We start from the raw sequence: 20,143 nt of genomic DNA, 5'->3' as shown, positions 1-20,143 counted from the left end.
TTTTAAGCAAAATCATCAACCACATCATGGTGATCATTGCACATTCTAGAATCCAGAGCTGGAATGGTGGTTTGAGGAAAGAATCCAAGTTTGAAAAGCTGTACAGCTGTTGTTGATGCAGCCATTACTGTATATTATGTTAAACTGAGGCATATTTGCCAAGTAAAGGACCAAGGCAAAAGTACCAAGCCTCAAGGGATTGTCACGGTAACAGAAAGGGGGACATTTTCAAAAAGCACGATCATCATCATCACGATCATCTTCTTCATCATCATCATCCTCCTGTCATTCATATCATGCACTGTGTGGTGAACCTATCGAAAACAACCAGTTAAGCTAGAAAAAAGAACAAACAAAAAAAAAAGTGTAAAGACAAAAATTAATTCACATTTTCTACTGTAAAATACTGCTTGCTCCGATTTAGGGGCGCAACAGTTAATGACACTAATTGATAGTGAAACAGTGAAAATAGCCATTTACGAGTTAATGAGCTTGTAGATCGGCTATTTTGGCTGTTTTTTTCTTAACACCATTGTAGAACGAAATATAAAATAGGGCTAAAGTGGTTAATCAGTCAGACTCGTCGATTTAGTTGATTATAAAAAAAAGTAAAATACAATTTAAATTTGAACCCCTTCTCGATTATCCGATTAATCGAAAAAAGTAAACCGATAGAATATTGCAACCCTATTCCATTTGACATCCCAACAGAATGGCTCGGGGGTCGCACGCATTATAAACGGCCCCAGATGCTTAAATCTCATTATGAAACAAGTTAAAAAATAGAAAATAAAAAAAAGGAAAGGGAGCAATACAGCATAATGCCATTAGTGTACAGTACATCAAGGAGTGGTCTGGAAAAATAGATGTGGAAATCCTGTCTGTGGAGACGTTATATAAAAAAAGTGCCAGTTGGACCAGAAACGTACTGTGGTTTCCCGGGCCCAGCTATTAGTGTGGTGTTCATAATAGTTCATAGTTCATTTTTTTAAAGATCCTTCATATGGTTTGGTCTTATTTCCACGTTCTTCATTTTGATTGCTTTGTCTCTGGTGGTCCACCCAGCTGAAGATGTCCAGTGAGTGTCTGTGTCCTCTCAGTCTGTCTGTCTGTGTGTCTGACACAGTGGGACATGTCCTCCTCTAAGCCAGGCTTCTCTGACGGGGCTTTATTCTGGGGTAGAGCTGTTGGGAGGACAGGAGACATAAACCCAGTTAGAACATTATTTTATGCTTTAACTATTGAAAAATAGCAGATATACAAGCTCACAGCGCGGCACCGAGTGCCGCGCTGCGAGCTTGTAGATCTGCTATTTTTGAAAAATCATGAAAATTAGAATTTTGACCCGATTCTATAAGTGTCATTTGAATCCTTCTAAGGTTTTTTGAAAAATCTATGTTTCGATGTCAGCAATCTGGCGAGCCATCGTCAAAGAAAAGGTTCTTTTCACTTGAACTGGAGCTCAGTTAGTCTGTTCTTGAGAGACTACTATGTCAGTGGTTCTCAAACATTTTCATGTGAAGTACCCCCAAAATGATATTTATTTGGCCACGGACCCCCATCTCAAAATATCTAGTTCCAGGGACCACCCCAGAAGCAAAATTTGAGTTACAAACGTTCGCTTTAAAAATACATATATTCAAAGATTTGCACACATTTTCACAACTTTTTCAAAAATAGCAGATCTACAAGCTTGCAGCGCGGCACTCGGTGCCACGCTGTGAGCTTGTAGATCTGCTATTTTTCAATAGCTAAAGCATTCAATAATTCTAGGCCTAAATGGGTTAAGGGACACAACGTTAAATCCAGGGGCTCCCAATCTTTGCAGCTCAGGGCCCAAAAGATACATTTGGTGTCTCCCCGGAACCCAAACGTATAATTATGAATTAAAGGTAGGGTAAGTGACATTTTTGTTTTTGTTAAACATTAAACATTATCCCCGGAAGCAATTAGGGGTTCAGAGTCTTGCTCAAGGACTCTTCGACACCAACTCTGGAGGAGCCCGGGATCGAACTGGGAACCCTTCGGGAACCCTCCGTGTTCTAAGACGGCAACTCTACCCCTGAGCCACTGCCGCCATTATTAATCACTGCTATAGAGTTTTATATATGTATATTTTTTGTAACAGTCTCCCTGTCTCAGAACAGAAAATATTCTTTTAGGTGGGTTGGAAATTTTAAACCAATTATAAGAGAGAACCCATTTATCAGCTTCAATGATATATTGTTCCAGTTCCATTTTGTCTGCTCATTTCTTTGTGTCATCGCTTCCGATACCACTTGTTTAACCTGTATCCTGTATGAGTTCCTGATTGGATAAAATCTGTATCCCAACCAAAAAAGGTTGATTTATTCTGTTTATTAAAGAGCTGAAGAAACAGGGAGACACCTGTTACTGAACAAAGACTCTATAGCAATGATTACTATCGGATTGTATCGTCACTGTCTGGCCAAAACCTCTTAACTCCATTTTTGAGGTTTTTGATTTCTTTTTGCATAAATCAGGGCTATTGAACACTCTTTACATCTGAGTGTTGGTTAAAATAATATTGAACCAATGGAAAGTAGTAAAAAGTGCTTGGGCCAAAACCTCCTAACTCCACACTTTCTGCCAAACCAGCTAACTCCACCCGATTGGCCCTCTCTTGTTTTCATAAATATGTGCTATTGAACACCCTTTACGTCTGTGTGTTGGTTAAAATAATATTGAACCAATGAAAAGTAGTAAAAAGCACGTCGGTCAAAACCTCCCAACTCCACTTGAACTCATTTTCAAGAAAATTAACATTTTGGAGTTTGGGCCCGAAAGCCGATCAAGCACTGTGAAAATCGTTCTGCCACTGGCTATCATTATCTTCCTCCGTGAACTCACCCCTAGCAGGTTCCGGGGGATGTACCCCTCGGCGCCGGCGGCCGTGCGCGCCCACCACCACTCCACCTCGTCCTCGTCCTCCCGGCGCACGATGGCCATGCAGTCGCCCTCGTGGTAGGACAGCTCGTCGGCGTTCTCGGCGGCGTAGTCCCACAGGCCGTACACCACGCCCCGGTTCATGATGCCCATCTTCTCCTGGACGCCTGGGGAGTGGGGGAGAGGTGGGGGTTATGACCTGAGGACCTGATTCTAAAAAATGCCCTGCTAAGGTTCTTGTTAAACCTGTGATCAGTGGTTCTCAAACATTTTAATGTCAAGGACCCCCCCGGTATTATATGTATTTAGCAGCGGACCCCCATCTTAAAATATGTCGTTCCAGGGACCACCTAGAAGCAATATTTGAGTTACAAATGTTCGCTTTTAAAAAAATATATTCAAAGACTTGCAAAAATTAGACGGAAACGGAGCCATCTTATAACGACCATCATTTTGTCGTTGAAAAATAGCAGATCCACAAGCTCCGCATTGTGAGCTATAGATTGCCTATTTTTTGGCAGAGAGTGTGAAAAGAGACAGTATCAAGTACGTTATTTCCTGGTCAGTTTTACCAATCATAGAGGGTTTAAATGGTGCCTGATATGCAGCTTGGCAAATAAAAGGTGAATTGATCCCAGTGCATGACAGAGGACAATCTCACGATAAATCTAAATCTCCACGTTATGATTATGTTTTTTAATCACAATAAACAATAATAAATCACACACACACACACACACACACACACACACACACACACACACACACACACACACACACACACACACACACACACACACACTCTTACCGTAGAGGAACTGGGAGCACTGCGTGTATCCCTCCTCCATCTCCTCACACTTATCAGCAGCAGTCTGCATGTCGCTGTAGGTCATGGCGAACACCGCCGCTCCAGACTCCACCAGGAACTTACACACCTGCACGTTGTTACAGGAGGCCGCACAGTGCAGCGGCGTCCTGAGACAGACAGAGAGAGAGAGAGAGAGAGAGAGAGAGAGAGAGAGAGAGAGAGAGAGAGAGACAGACAGAGAGAGAGAGAGAGAGAGAGAGAGAGAGAGAGAGAGAGTTACAGTTTACAACCGCATTTTCTGGGGTCATTTTACACAGGACTTAATTGACAAAAAAGAAAGGTTAGGATAGAACCTAGTCTCGCGTAGCCAGAACATCTACAGGTATTTGAGCACTACACCCTAACTACACCCTTCCTGGCTGTATATAAAATCAGGAAAATGGTAAATGGTAAATGGTGCATTTATATAGCGCTTTTATCCAAAGCGCTTTACATAGATTGTGCATTACATTCACACATTCACGCACACATTCATACACCGGTGGCGGAGGAAACCATGCAAGGTACCAACCTACTCACCGGGAGCAATTAGGGGTTCAGAGTCTTGCCCAAGGACCCTTCGACATTAACTCAGGGGGAGCCCGGATTCGAACTGGGAACCCTTCGGGAACCCTTCGTGCTCTAATAACGGTTTCTCTACCCCTGAGCTATGCCGCCCCTCAAGCTGGCATTTCTCTTAAAAAAATACATTTTAACATATCTTTACATTTTATGTTTACATTTAGGGCTGTCACGATTATGGCATCTTACATGACGATTAATTGTCACTCAAATTACTGCGATTAACGATTTAATTGTGTAATTTAACAGTAATTACATTACTGTTTGGCTTTTAGGCTTTGAAGTTGCACATGGCAGATATGACACATAACCTAAACATACAAAGAAAATATGAAATATTTGATAACTTTATACTTAAAAAAAGAACATTGATAGTGGAAATAGCCGATCTACAAGCTCACAATTGTGAGCTTGTAGATCTGCTATTTCCACTATTTCTGAAAATGTTTGAAAAGTATGAGCATTTTTCAAAATTCACGATTATGACAAAATATTTGCGATTATGTCAAATAATTGCGATTAGACGATTATATAATAATCGTGACAGCCCTATTTAATTTTTTTCTAAGCAGCAAGCTATATATCGTCATTGTCGGGTGGAAACCTTGTATGTCCAAAACCGTTTGTTTTCATCATTTAAAAAAAATGAACTAAACTAGTGAAAACAGGCAATCTACAAGCACACAACGCCTCGCACCGCGAGGCATTGTGTGCTTGTAAATCTGCTGTTTTCACTACTTTTGTGCGACGGCCTTGTCTGATGAAGCAGGGCTTTACTTTCCATACATATGGAAAACATAATGTGATTTTTCGTCATCACGATTGTAACGGCGGCCACTTACCATCCGTCGCTGTCTGCAGCGTTGACGTTGACTCCAAACTGCACCAGGAACTTGACGATCTCTGTGTGTCCGGCACACACAGCGTTGTGCAGGGCAGTGATGCCCTCGTCGTTGGGCTGGCTCGGATCGTCCACCTGGGGGCGCCATATTGACTTGTTAGTCACAGAAATACAGGCACTGGGGCCTGGTCTGAGCTCCAGGCACACCTGTCAGCCTAATATATTAGGCTGATGGATCTTGTATATCTGCTACTTTCGAATGGCCAAATAGGCTGATGGATCTTGTATATCTGCTACTTTCGAATGGCCAAATAGTACCAAACACCAGTGGTGGATAAAGTACTAAAATTCTTTACTTAAAAGTATCAGTGATGGAATATAGAAATACTCTGTTACAAGTAAAAGTCCGGAAATTCAAAATGTACTTGACTGAAAGTACAAAAGTATTGGCATAAACATGTACTTAAAAGTAAGTAAGTAAAGTAACTCGTAAAAATCTTTTGAAAGCTCACAATGTGTCGCGATGAGATCGGCTATTTTCAAATGGCCGAAATGTAAATAGGGTTGAAGTGTTTAATTAGTGATAATAATCAATTGAAATTAGAGGTTTGCCCCGGGACCCAAACAACCGATCTACAAGCTGTACGTGCGCGACACGACCAACACTGGTCCCGACCCACTGTTGGGGAACTAGGGATGGGACGATAATCGTTATTGTCGGTTATCGTGATAAAAAAAACATGAAACCGCGAAATTATCCTCCGTCATGCACTGGGATCAATTCACCTTTTATTTGCCGAGTTGCATAAACGACAACGATTATCGTCCCATCCATTACCATTTAAACCCTCGATAAAACTAACCTGGAAATAACATACTTGATAGTCTTTTTTTCACTCTCTACCAAATCTCTTTGCCCAAAAAATAGCCGACCTTCAAGCTCACAACGCGTCGCAACCGTAATGCGTTGTGAGCTTGTAGATCTGATTTTTTTTTGGCAAATGTTCCGCCACCGGGATAATGTTGGGGATATTTTGATTATCGCGATTGTAAATCACCATTTCTTTGGTCACAATAATCGGGACATGAAACTTTCATATCGTCCCATCCCTAAATGGGAACCAGTGCTCCGGGATGCTCCGATCACTTTTTTGGAGGTCGATTCCGATCACCGATTTATTTTTTCATGATCCGCCGATACCGATTTATTTTTAAAGGAAAATATTTAACCTCTGTTATAGATGATTATTGATTAATTACGTATGTAGTAATAAAATACAATGTCAAATACAAAACATTAGCATGCCATACAGTTGAATTATTGCAAATTATAGAAACATGAATTCAAAATTATTTAAACTAATATACCTAACAAAAGGATGTCTGCAGTTGCATTACTTCCACCACCAAACGTGTTCTACCAATCAGACTGTGCTGTGTGGCAACAGCCATTTAGGATGTAAACTGAGCAGCTATATTATAAAAGATACGCTTTCCGGATCGGTGACGGCCGATCGCATCATTAATTGAATAAATCGGCTAATTTAAATCTGCCACCGATCGATCGGAGCAGCTTCCTCACCTCGTAGATGATCCTCTGCACCAGGTCAAACTCTCCCTCCAGCGAGGAGTCCAGCAGCAGAGCCAGCGGGTTGAACTTGACCCTCATGCTGTGGCTGATGCGCTCCGAGCCGTTCTTACGCAGGTTGGTCCTCTTGCCCTGCAGAACACAATCACACCACCGGTGAGCCGCGCCACAGAGGCATCAGGAATCCCAAGCAGCAACACAAAACAAATAAAATAAAGAAAGCAAGAGAGACTAAAGTATTGGCATAAAAATGTACTTAAAAGTAAGTAAGTAAAGTAACTCGTAAAAATCTTTTGAAAGCTCACAATGTGTCGCGATGAGATCGGCTATTTTCAAATGGCCGAAATGTAAATAGGGTTGAAGTGGTTAATTAGTGATAATAATCAATTGAAATTAGAGGTTTGCCCCGGGACCCAAACAACCGATCTACAAGCTGTACGTGCGCGACACGACCAACACTGGTCCCGACCCACTGTTGGGGAACTAGGGATGGGACGATAATCGTTATTGTCGGTTATCGTGATAAAAAAAACATGAAACCGCGAAATTATCCTCCGTCATGCACTGGGATCAATTCACCTTTTATTTGCCGAGTTGCATAAACGACAACGATTATCGTCCCATCCATTACCATTTAAACCCTCGATAAAACTAACCTGGAAATAACATACTTGATAGTCTTTTTTTCACTCTCTACCAAATCTCTTTGCCCAAAAAATAGCCGACCTTCAAGCTCACAACGCGTCGCAACCGTAATGCGTTGTGAGCTTGTAGATCTGATTTTTTTTTGGCAAATGTTCCGCCACCGGGATAATGTTGGGGATATTTTGATTATCGCGATTGTAAATCACCATTTCTTTGGTCACAATAATCGGGACATGAAACTTTCATATCGTCCCATCCCTAAATGGGAACCAGTGCTCCGGGATGCTCCGATCACTTTTTTGGAGGTCGATTCCGATCACCGATTTATTTTTTCATGATCCGCCGATACCGATTTATTTTTAAAGGAAAATATTTAACCTCTGTTATAGATGATTATTGATTAATTACGTATGTAGTAATAAAATACAATGTCAAATACAAAACATTAGCATGCCATACAGTTGAATTATTGCAAATTATAGAAACATGAATTCAAAATTATTTAAACTAATATACCTAACAAAAGGATGTCTGCAGTTGCATTACTTCCACCACCAAACGTGTTCTACCAATCAGACTGTGCTGTGTGGCAACAGCCATTTAGGATGTAAACTGAGCAGCTATATTATAAAAGATACGCTTTCCGGATCGGTGACGGCCGATCGCATCATTAATTGAATAAATCGGCTAATTTAAATCTGCCACCGATCGATCGGAGCAGCTTCCTCACCTCGTAGATGATCCTCTGCACCAGGTCAAACTCTCCCTCCAGCGAGGAGTCCAGCAGCAGAGCCAGCGGGTTGAACTTGACCCTCATGCTGTGGCTGATGCGCTCCGAGCCGTTCTTACGCAGGTTGGTCCTCTTGCCCTGCAGAACACAATCACACCACCGGTGAGCCGCGCCACAGAGGCATCAGGAATCCCAAGCAGCAACACAAAACAAATAAAATAAAGAAAGCAAGAGAGACTAAAGTATTGGCATAAAAATGTACTTAAAAGTAAGTAAGTAAAGTAACTCGTAAAAATCTTTTGAAAGCTCACAATGTGTCGCGATGAGATCGGCTATTTTCAAATGGCCGAAATGTAAATAGGGTTGAAGTGGTTAATTAGTGATAATAATCAATTGAAATTAGAGGTTTGCCCCGGGACCCAAACAACCGATCTACAAGCTGTACGTGCGCGACACGACCAACACTGGTCCCGACCCACTGTTGGGGAACTAGGGATGGGACGATAATCGTTATTGTCGGTTATCGTGATAAAAAAAACATGAAACCGCGAAATTATCCTCCGTCATGCACTGGGATCAATTCACCTTTTATTTGCCGAGTTGCATAAACGACAACGATTATCGTCCCATCCATTACCATTTAAACCCTCGATAAAACTAACCTGGAAATAACATACTTGATAGTCTTTTTTTCACTCTCTACCAAATCTCTTTGCCCAAAAAATAGCCGACCTTCAAGCTCACAACGCGTCGCAACCGTAATGCGTTGTGAGCTTGTAGATCTGATTTTTTTTTGGCAAATGTTCCGCCACCGGGATAATGTTGGGGATATTTTGATTATCGCGATTGTAAATCACCATTTCTTTGGTCACAATAATCGGGACATGAAACTTTCATATCGTCCCATCCCTAAATGGGAACCAGTGCTCCGGGATGCTCCGATCACTTTTTTGGAGGTCGATTCCGATCACCGATTTATTTTTTCATGATCCGCCGATACCGATTTATTTTTAAAGGAAAATATTTAACCTCTGTTATAGATGATTATTGATTAATTACGTATGTAGTAATAAAATACAATGTCAAATACAAAACATTAGCATGCCATACAGTTGAATTATTGCAAATTATAGAAACATGAATTCAAAATTATTTAAACTAATATACCTAACAAAAGGATGTCTGCAGTTGCATTACTTCCACCACCAAACGTGTTCTACCAATCAGACTGTGCTGTGTGGCAACAGCCATTTAGGATGTAAACTGAGCAGCTATATTATAAAAGATACGCTTTCCGGATCGGTGACGGCCGATCGCATCATTAATTGAATAAATCGGCTAATTTAAATCTGCCACCGATCGATCGGAGCAGCTTCCTCACCTCGTAGATGATCCTCTGCACCAGGTCAAACTCTCCCTCCAGCGAGGAGTCCAGCAGCAGAGCCAGCGGGTTGAACTTGACCCTCATGCTGTGGCTGATGCGCTCCGAGCCGTTCTTACGCAGGTTGGTCCTCTTGCCCTGCAGAACACAATCACACCACCGGTGAGCCGCGCCACAGAGGCATCAGGAATCCCAAGCAGCAACACAAAACAAATAAAATAAAGAAAGCAAGAGAGACTAAATCTATGTGTTTGCGTCCAGATAATGTCCGCCTGCTTCGGTGTTTCGAAGCAGAAAAAGAGGAGGTGCTCGTTTCAAGAGGCTCTTAAGCCGTTTAGGTCTAGAATTATTGAATGCTTTAGCTATTGAAAAATAGCAGATATACAAGCTCACAGCGCGGCACCGAGTGCCGCGCTGCGAGCTTGTAGATCTGCTATTTTTGAAAGAGTCGTGAAAATGTGTGCAAATCTTTGAATATATGTATTTTCAAAGCGAACGTTTGTAACTCACATTTTGCTTCTGGGTGGTCCCTGGAACTAAATATTTTGAGATGGGGGTCCGTGGCCAAATAAATATCATTTTGGGGGTCCTTCACATGAAAAGGTTTGAGAACCACTGGCTTAGTTCATTTAGAATATTATAACTAAATACAATCTTTGTGACAAAGCATTACAGCATTATTTTCATTCCTCTCACCCTCAGTGCCGTCTGGTTCTGCCTGTTCCTCGCGCTGCTTCTGTTTGAAGTTCATGACACCATGGTGCATCACCTCCTCTCCTCTCCTCACAAGGCACGTTGACCCACGTCTTGTGTCCAAATGTACACAGCGTCGTCTCATGTTGTCCCAAGTTGTGCAATTGAACAGAGCAATGTGACATCTATATACATCCCTTGACATAGTTTGAAGCAACACTCAACTCATGCGTCTGCTCCTAGGTAAACAGAGAAGGAGAGAGAACACTTCCTGGTCAGGTGATTGGGGAGAGCCAACCGGCTGCCAGGAGAATGTATCCCATGGGCTGGGGGGCCATGGCTGGCTTGATTGGTTACGTGGTTTGGGTTTTCTAGCGTAGCTGCCATGGCAGCTAGTGTCAATTAAGGGAGATAGGTTCTTATTTCACCAGACTCTACCTGGCTCCAGGGGGTTGAGGGGGGCCGCGGCCGCTTCGCGGCCGCAGCCAGAGCACGCAGTCCGGCTTGGGTGCCCTCCGAGACCTCGGTGTCTGAGTCTGGAGCTCTGAGAGAAAAAAAAAAAAAAAAAAAAAGCCAGCTGCTAAGCTGAGCTGACCTGTGCGTGCGTGCATTCAGTGCAATGTGAATGCATGTGACTAATTGATAGGAAGATAGAGAGATAGATAGATACGTAATAAACATGATTTGGTACAAGCCCAACTAAAAGGAGATCCCAGTAATGTTGTTGGCTTATTTCCACAGGGAAGTCATTCATGAATGAACTAATTATTGATATAGGACTGTCATAGGTATACAGTGTCATTGACAGTACAGTTCACTGGTACAAGGTCAACTAAAAGGAGATCCTAGAAAAGACTAAGCTTATTTCCACAGGAAACCATTGAAGTATCTCATATAACATTGAATGACGGATAGAACAAAGCACTATGCAGGGGAAACAATTTAAAAAATAAAACAATAAAAACAGCCGATCTACAAGGCTGCATATGTGAGCTTGTGGATCAGCTGTTTTGGGCGCCGCCACTGTCGAGGCTGACAAATGAATGATTGCGACCGTCAGGTCGCAGTTACTATCGAAACCTCGACCAGCTGTCTGTATGTCCGTCACACTTTTGCACTGCTCATATCTCTGCAACCTATCTCTGCAACCGCTGGCCGATCCGTGCCAAATTTTGCACAGACAGTCCTTGCCCTCCACCCATCGATTCTCTCCTCCTCTTCTAGCGCCACCATGAGGCGAAACCCATTCTGGACACTACTCCTACAGATTTTGCCCTAAAATCACGCAAATCGCCACGCAGTATATATTAGGGAGTCTTACTGGTTTAATTATTTATTTATCCATGCCAAACGTTGCACACACACACACACACACACACACACACACACACACACACACACACACACACACACACACTCCTTGGCTGTATTTATTTAATGAATGAATGAATGAATTAATTATTTCCCTGTCTGCACCAGGCCGAAAGGACACATTGGCCCCGGCAACTAACTTTCCCCCGACTGCGTAGGCTACTGATTCTTTAAATAATTAATTAATTAATTATGGCCCCGCCCCCTGCACTGGCTGGGCTCACTGGTACAAGGTCAACTAAAAGGAGCTTTATTTATTTCATTAATTATTATTATTATATGAGGCCCCTGTCGAGACTGACTATTTATTTATTTATTTATTTATTTATTTATTTATTTATTTATTTATTTATTTATTTATTTATTTATTTATTTATTCATTCATTCATTCATTCATTTATTTATGTATTTATTTATTTCCCTCCCGACTATGTTTCCTTCCATCCATCCATCCATCCATCCATCCATCCATCCATCCATCTTCAACCGCTTATCCGGAATCGGGTCTCCGCCCCCCCCCCCAGGCGTCTGCCTATCGGCTAAATAAATAAATAAATATATATAAACAAATAGCGTACATCTTTCTTCCTTCCTTCCTTCCTTCCTTCCTTCCTTCCTTCCTTCAATAAATAAATAAATAAATAATTAAATAGCGTGCAACCTTTCTTTCTTTCTTTCTTTCTTTCTTTCTTTCTTTCTTTCTTTCTTTCTTTCTTCCTTCCTCAATAAATAAATAAATAAATAAATAAATAAATAAATAAATAAATAATCTCATTTACATATTGTTATGTAAATGAGGCTACATTAATTATGCAAATGATTATTATGTAAATGAGGCTGCATTAATTATGCAAATGAGGTTGGGGGCGTGGTCTGCATTAATTATGTAAATGAGACTGCACAACATGCATTCGACGTGCGCGTCTTGTTGCTAATTAGCCTAATTAATTATGCAAATGTGTTGGGGGCATGGTTTGCAGTAATTATGCAAATTAGGTTGGGGGCGTGGTCTGCCGTAATTATGCAAATGAGGTTGGGGGCGTGGTCTGCATTAATTATGTAAATGAGACTGCACAACATGCATTCCACGCGCGCGTCTTGTTGCTTATTGCACGCGAATGCAGGGGGCGGAGCTAATTAGCCTAATTATTCAAATTGGGGGCATGGCATGTAAATGAGGTTGGGGGCGTGGTCTGCATTAATTATGTAAATGAGACTGCACAACATGCATTTGACGCGCGCGTCTTGTTGCTAATTACACGCGAATGCAGGGGGTGGGGCTAATTAGCCTAATTATTCAAATTGGGGGCGCGGTCTGCATTAATTATGTAAATGAGGTTGGGGCGTGGTCTGCATCAATTACGTAAATGAGCCTGCACAACATGCATTTGACGCGCGCGTCTTGTTGCTAATTATACGCGAATGCAGGGGGCGGGGCTAATTAGACTAATTATTCAAATTGGGGGCGTGGTCTGCATTAATCATGTAAATGAGGTTGGGGCGTGGTCTGCATTAATTATGTAAATGAGGCCGCATGACAAGCGTTCTCTTCACCGCGCTGACGTGGACGCAAATACAAGAGGTGGAGTCAAACTTAATGAGTGGGAGGAGTCTAACTTAATGAGTGGGCGTGGTTTCAACAAGAGGGAGGAGTCTGACTTAATGAGTGGGCCTAACGTAATGAGTTTTGTGGGCGTCGCACGCATTAATTATGTAAATTAAGCCGACTTATGCAAATGAGGGGGGGCGGGGCATGGTTTGGAAATGCGTGTGGGTGTGGTGCGCATACATTATGCAAATGAGGCTGTTAAGTGGCGTTTCCCAGCGCGTAAAAAATGCAGACGACCGTATGTAAATGAAGGGGAGGAGTTTAGTCGACTTAAAAAAATTGGGGGCGGGGCATGGTTTGGAAATGCGTGTGGGTGTGGTTCGCATAAATTATGCTAATGAGGCTGTTAAGTGGCCTTTCCCAGCGCGTAAAAAATGCAGATGACCGTATGTAAATGAAGGGGAGGAGCTTAGACGACATATGCAAATTGGGGGCGGGGCATGGTTTGGAAATGCGTGTGGGCGTGGTGCGCATACATTATGCTAATGAGGCTGTTAAGTGGCCTTTCCCAGCGCGTAAAAATGCAGACGACCGTATGTAAATGAAGGGGAGGAGCTTAGTCAACGTATGCAAATTGGGGGCGGTGCATGGTTTGGAAATGCGTGTGGGTGTGGTTCGCATAAATTATGCTAATGAGGCTGTTAAGTGGCGTTTCCCAGCGCGTAAAAAATGCAGGCGGCCGTATGTAAATGAAGGGGAGGAGCTTAGTCGACATATGCAAATTGGGGGCGGGGCGTGGTTTGGAAATGCGTGTGGGCGTGGTGCGCATACATTATGCTCGCATACATTATGCTAATGAGGGCGTTAAGGTAGGTTTCCCAGCGCGTAAAAAAGCAGACGACCGTATGCAAATGAAGGGGAGGAGTTTAGTCGACTTAAAAAAATTGGGGGCGGGGCATGGTTTGGAAATGCGTGTGGGTGTGGTTCGCATAAATTATGCTAATGAGGCTGTTAAGTGGCCTTTCCCAGCGCGTAAAAAATGCAGATGACCGTATGTAAATGAAGGGGAGGAGCTTAGACGACATATGCAAATTGGGGGCGGGGCATGGTTTGGAAATGCGTGTGGGCGTGGTGCGCATACATTATGCTCGCATAAATTATGCTAATGAGGGCGTTAAGTGGCCTTTCCCAGCGCGTAAAAATGCAGACGACCGTATGTAAATGAAGGGGAGGAGCTTAGTCAACGTATGCAAATTGGGGGCGGTGCATGGTTTGGAAATGCGTGTGGGTGTGGTGCGCATACATTATGCTCGCATACATTATGCTAATGAGGGCGTTAAGGTAGGTTTCCCAGCGTGTAAAAAAAGCAGACGACCGTATGTAAATGAAGGGGAGGAGTTTAGTCGACTTAAAAAAATTGGGGGCGGGGCATGGTTTGGAAATGCGTGTGGGTGTGGTCCGCATAAATTATGCTAATGAGGCTGTTAAGTGGCGTTTCCCAGCGCGTAAAAAATGCAGGCGGCCGTATGTAAATGAAGGGGAGGAGCTTAGTCGACATATGCAAATTGGGGGCGGGGCGTGGTTTGGAAATGCGTGTGGGCGTGGTGCGCATACATTATGCTCGCATACATTATGCTAATGAGGGCGTTAAGGTAGGTTTCCCAGCGCGTAAAAAAAGCAGACGACCGTATGTAAATGAAGGGGAGGAGTTTAGTCGACTTAAAAAAATTGGGGGCGGGGCATGGTTTGGAAATGCGTGTGGGTGTGGTTCGCATAAATTATGCTAATGAGGCTGTTAAGTGGCCTTTCCCAGCGCGTAAAAAATGCAGATGACCGTATGTAAATGAAGGGGAGGAGCTTAGACGACATATGCAAATTGGGGGCGGGGCATGGTTTGGAAATGCGTGTGGGCGTGGTGCGCATACATTATGCTCGCATAAATTATGCTAATGAGGGCGTTAAGTGGCCTTTCCCAGCGCGTAAAAATGCAGACGACCGTATGTAAATGAAGGGGAGGAGCTTAGTCAACGTATGCAAATTGGGGGCGGTGCATGGTTTGGAAATGCGTGTGGGTGTGGTTCGCATAAATTATGCTAATGAGGCTGTTAAGTGGCGTTTCCCAGCGCGTAAAAAATGCAGGCGGCCGTATGTAAATGAAGGGGAGGAGCTTAGTCGACATATGCAAATTGGGGGCGGGGCGTGGTTTGGAAATGCGTGTGGGCGTGGTGCGCATACATTATGCTCGCATACATTATGCTAATGAGGGCGTTAAGGTAGGTTTCCCAGCGCGTAAAAAAAGCAGACGACCGTATGTAAATCAAGGGGAGGAGTTTAGTCGACTTAAAAAAATTGGGGGCGGGGCATGGTTTGGAAATGCGTGTGGGTGTGGTCCGCATAAATTATGCTAATGAGGCTGTTAAGTGGCGTTTCCCAGCGCGTAAAAAATGCAGGCGGCCGTATGTAAATGAAGGGGAGGAGCTTAGTCGACATATGCAAATTGGGGGCGGGGCGTGGTTTGGAAATGCGTGTGGGCGTGGTGCGCATACATTATGCTCGCATACATTATGCTAATGAGGGTGTTAAGTGGCCTTTCCCAGCGCGTAAAAATGCAGACGACCGTATGTAAATGAAGGGGAGGAGCTTAGTCAACGTATGCAAATTGGGGGCGGTGCATGGTTTGGAAATGCGTGTGGGTGTGGTTCGCATAAATTATGCTAATGAGGCTGTTAAGTGGCGTTTCCCAGCGCGTAAAAAATGCAGGCGGCCGTATGTAAATGAAGGGGAGGAGCTTAGTCGACATATGCAAATTGGGGGCGGGGCGTGGTTTGGAAATGCGTGTGGGCGTGGTGCGCATACATTATGCTCGCATACATTATGCTAATGAGGGCGTTAAGGTAGGTTTCCCAGCGTGTAAAAAAAGCAGACGACCGTATGTAAATGAAGGGGAGGAGTTTAGTCGACTTAAAAAAATTGGGGGCGGGGCATGGTTTGGAAATGCGTGTGGGTGTGGTCCGCATAAATTATGCTAATGAGGCTGTTAAGTGGCGTTTCCCAGCGCGTAAAAAATGCAGGCGGCCGTATGTAAATGAAGGGGAGGAGCTTAGTCGACATATGCAAATTGGGGGCGGGGCGTGGTTTGGAAATGCGTGTGGGCGTGGTGCGCATACATTATGCTCGCATACATTATGCTAATGAGGGCGTTAAGTGGCCTTTCCCAGCGCGTAAAAATGCAGACGACCGTATGTAAATGAAGGGGAGGAGCTTAGTCAACGTATGCAAATTGGGGGCGGTGCATGGTTTGGAAATGCGTGTGGGTGTGGTTCGCATAAATTATGCTAATGAGGCTGTTAAGTGGCGTTTCCCAGCGCGTAAAAAATGCAGGCGGCCGTATGTAAATGAAGGGGAGGAGCTTAGTCGACATATGCAAATTGGGGGCGGGGCGTGGTTTGGAAATGCGTGTGGGCGTGGTGCGCATACATTATGCTCGCATACATTATGCTAATGAGGGCGTTAAGGTAGGTTTCCCAGCGCGTAAAAAATGCAGACGACCGTATGTTAATGAAGGGGAGGGGCTTAGTCGATGTATGCAAAAAAGTTTCGTCACCAACGCACGCACGCACGCACGCACGCACGCACGCACGCACACACACACACACTTAAGATGACATACTTAAACACTTTATCAAAGCATCATTACAGAGTACAAACCACTTTGTGATGATGCAAGTGTACCATAAATAACAAACAATACAAAAAAAGTGTCCCAATTTCATTACGTCAATGTATTGTTATTTCCATTTTCTCCAAGTTCAGGCCCAGTCCCAGGCAGGCACATCATTGTAAACATAGCTGAGTGGGCCTAGCACCATTTCATTACTATTATATACTAGCCTGAAAATATTCCTTACAGCAGGATCCTATCTATACCCAGGCGCTATACGATGATATCATGTCATGATTCCATTCAGTTGTAGTCTGTGCAGTCAGTGTCACCTGCTAGTTGTCCCATAGTCAGTGAATGCCAACTGTGTGTGTGCAACGCGCGCACACGCACACGCTCTGCGCGCGCACACACACACACACACACACACACACACACACACACACACACACACACACACACACACACACACACACACACACACACACACACACACACACACAATGTTCTTTCTTGGTGCATTGAATAAAATCATGGAATCTTAGGTTAAAATCCGATATTCTAAGCAAGAGATCAGTGTGGTAAGATACCTTTTGTTACGTACCCCCAGTCTCCTAAGATAACACTCAAGAGAAATGGCACCAAATGGCCAGAAACGAGTATAAAAATCACCACAAATACTTAGTAGTACAAAGTATTTTTATTGTAAATGTGGGAAATACTACGTGTGTGTGTGTGTGGTTACAGTATATTGCCAAGAGGACAAGAAAATAGAACGATAGGTAGCAAAAATAAATATATCTGCGTTGACAGCCATGATGTCTGGGATTTAGAACGCATCAACTGATGGCAGACGGGTTTAGTGAAACATGAGACTTAAAAAAAAATAACTGCACTCGTTATAAAGAGAACGGCATCGTTCACCGTTACTACAAAACAACAAAGATTGAAGAGGGTTTGGATCAAATCAGTGGTTCTTTTTCATGTCAAGGACCCCCCAAATTGACACATATTAGCCCACAGCCACGGATCCCCCATAAAAGAAGCCTTTTAACAACTAATAGCAATGATTCTCAACCATTTTCATTTCAAGGACCGCCCAGTTTGATATGGCCCATTTGATACCATTTTGATACCCCGAATCTACACTGTGGTACAAATGGAACACAATCCATTCGTATGCTCTCAGAGTTACAGACAACTATCAGACATTTGGTTGGGGACCCCCTGGAACCCCTCTCGAGGACCCCTGGGGAGGCCCCCCTGGAGCCCACTTTGAGAACCACTGGATTAAAGGAACGGTTTGCGTCTTTATCACCTCCATACATATTGTATGTACGTACTGTATATAATATATGAATCCATATTATAGTCCATGGGCCATACGAGATGTCGGTATCGGAAAGGTGGCAAAGGTTATCATGCATTTTTGAAAAGCTCTATATCTGTAGATTATATTTTGGTATGATAACCCTTTCTGAGACACAGCTAAATTGGTGTTATCAGCCGCTAGAGTTGGTGTCCCATTAACTTTACATTACAGGGAAAAAAAGCAAAAGATTAATCTGCTTTAAGTAACATATGAGGGGTCAAACTAGGGGTTTTTCATGATTCTAAATCCATTGCAAACATCTGTTTTGCATAAAAAACATTCATTGGGCTAAAACGGCCCCTACAAAAGTGTGAAAAGTGATGACTCATCACTTTTCATCACTAAACCATAGTCTTGTGGGGCCGTCTTTTAGCCCAAGGAATGTTTTTTGTGCAAAACTCTAGCGGCTGATAACACCAATTTAGCTGTGTCTCAGAAAGGGTTATCATACCAAATTATAATCTACAGATATAGAGCTTTTCAAAAATGCATGATAACCTTTGCCACCTTTCCGATACCGACATCTCGTATGGCCCATGGACTATTATACTGTAATTATGGAATGCTCACTACAGGACGCCGTCGACAAGCTGTCTCAGCGGTGGGCCGTGGATGGTTGGAAAACGTGCTTATTGATGATGGCATCGATAAGCACGATGATGATGACAGTGGTCATTTCAAAACAAGATTTCAAACTTTCTTTCAAAACATGGAACAATGGCTCCAGGGAAGCGAAAAGGCCGGGGTTTCTATTAGCCAGGAATCCCCCATTGATGATGTATGTCACTGGTACCAGTGGTACTACAGGCAGGCTGCTGACCTGTCCCCAGCAGCCAACCAACGAGACACAGTCACAGTGATTAGACGGAAACGGCGCCATCTTATAACGATCATCATTCCGTCGTTGTCGGGTAGAAACCTTGTATCTCCAAGTTTCAAATGTGTATGTTTTTTTTTTGCGAAGCGAAGCCCTGCTTCATCAGACAAGGCCGTCGCACGAAAGTAGTGAAAACAGCCGATCTACAAGCACACAACGCCTCGCGGTGCGAGGCGTTGTGTGCTTGTAGATCGGCTGTTTTCACTAGTTTAGTTATTTTTTTTTAAATGATAAAAAGGTTTCCACCCGACAACCACGATTAGCAAGGACTAATTATGTGAAGATGGGGTTGGGGGAAAGGGGAAACATGGGTGAAGAGTGCTCCTTCAAGAGTGGCCTTCTCATCGCAACGCCTCTAAAACAATCTGTATAATAAAGTGATTAAAAAAACGACATATTATTATATCACCTCCTTGGTCTCTTGCCTATGATCTCCTTCACACCAATATTCAACCTGCTGCAGTATATGTTAGTATATGTATGTCTGTGGGTATCTCGGCCACATTGCCAGCCCGGGGAAGAGAAGGAGGCTGGCTTCTTGGGTGTCATCGACCACAGAAGAGTCAAAAGCATAGCAGTAGGTCTCTCTCTTTTTTTTTAAGCAAAATCATCAACCACATCATGGTGATCATTGCACATTCTAGAATCCAGAGCTGGAATGGTGGTTTGAGGAAAGAATCCAAGTTTGAAAAGCTGTAGAGCTGTTGTTGATGCAGCCATTACTGTATATTATGTTAAACTGAGGCATATTTGCCAAGTAAAGGACCAAGGCAAAAGTACCAAGCCTCAAGGGATTGTCACGGTAACAGAAAGGGGGACATTTTCAAAAAGCACGATCATCATCATCACGATCATCTTCTTCATCATCATCATCCTCCTGTCATTCATATCATGCACTGTGTGGTGAACCTATCGAAAACAACCAGTTAAGCTAGAAAAAAGAACAAACAAAAAAAAAAGTGTAAAGACAAAAATTAATTCACATTTTCTACTGTAAAATACTGCTTGCTCCGATTTAGGGGCGCAACAGTTAATGACACTAATTGATAGTGAAACAGTGAAAATAGCCATTTACGAGTTAATGAGCTTGTAGATCGGC

The 20,143-nt window shown here is 43.2% G+C and overlaps 1 protein-coding gene across 1 annotated transcript; it reads right to left on the bottom strand.

The window, feature by feature from the left end:
- Positions 1 to 536: 536 nt before the first annotated feature.
- Positions 537 to 19,047, bottom strand: LOC308297434 (apoptosis-stimulating of p53 protein 2-like; the record flags this gene model as incomplete). The annotated part of the gene is made up of 8 exons (XM_080740840.1): positions 537 to 1,184; positions 2,872 to 3,074; positions 3,716 to 3,882; positions 5,179 to 5,312; positions 6,760 to 6,897; positions 8,141 to 8,278; positions 9,522 to 9,659; positions 18,961 to 19,047. The coding sequence occupies 8 exons, from the start codon at positions 19,045 to 19,047 to the stop codon at positions 1,143 to 1,145; spliced, it is 1,047 nt and encodes a 348-aa protein (XP_080596966.1). The 3' UTR covers positions 537 to 1,142.
- Between the last annotated feature and the right edge of the window lie 1,096 nt (positions 19,048 to 20,143).

The sequence above is a fragment of the Nannobrachium achirus genome (genome assembly GCF_963921795.1).
Source record: "Nannobrachium achirus genome assembly, chromosome: 13".
NCBI classification, from domain to species: domain Eukaryota; kingdom Metazoa; phylum Chordata; class Actinopteri; order Myctophiformes; family Myctophidae; genus Nannobrachium; species Nannobrachium achirus.
This window is presented reverse-complemented; position numbering and strand designations above follow the sequence as displayed.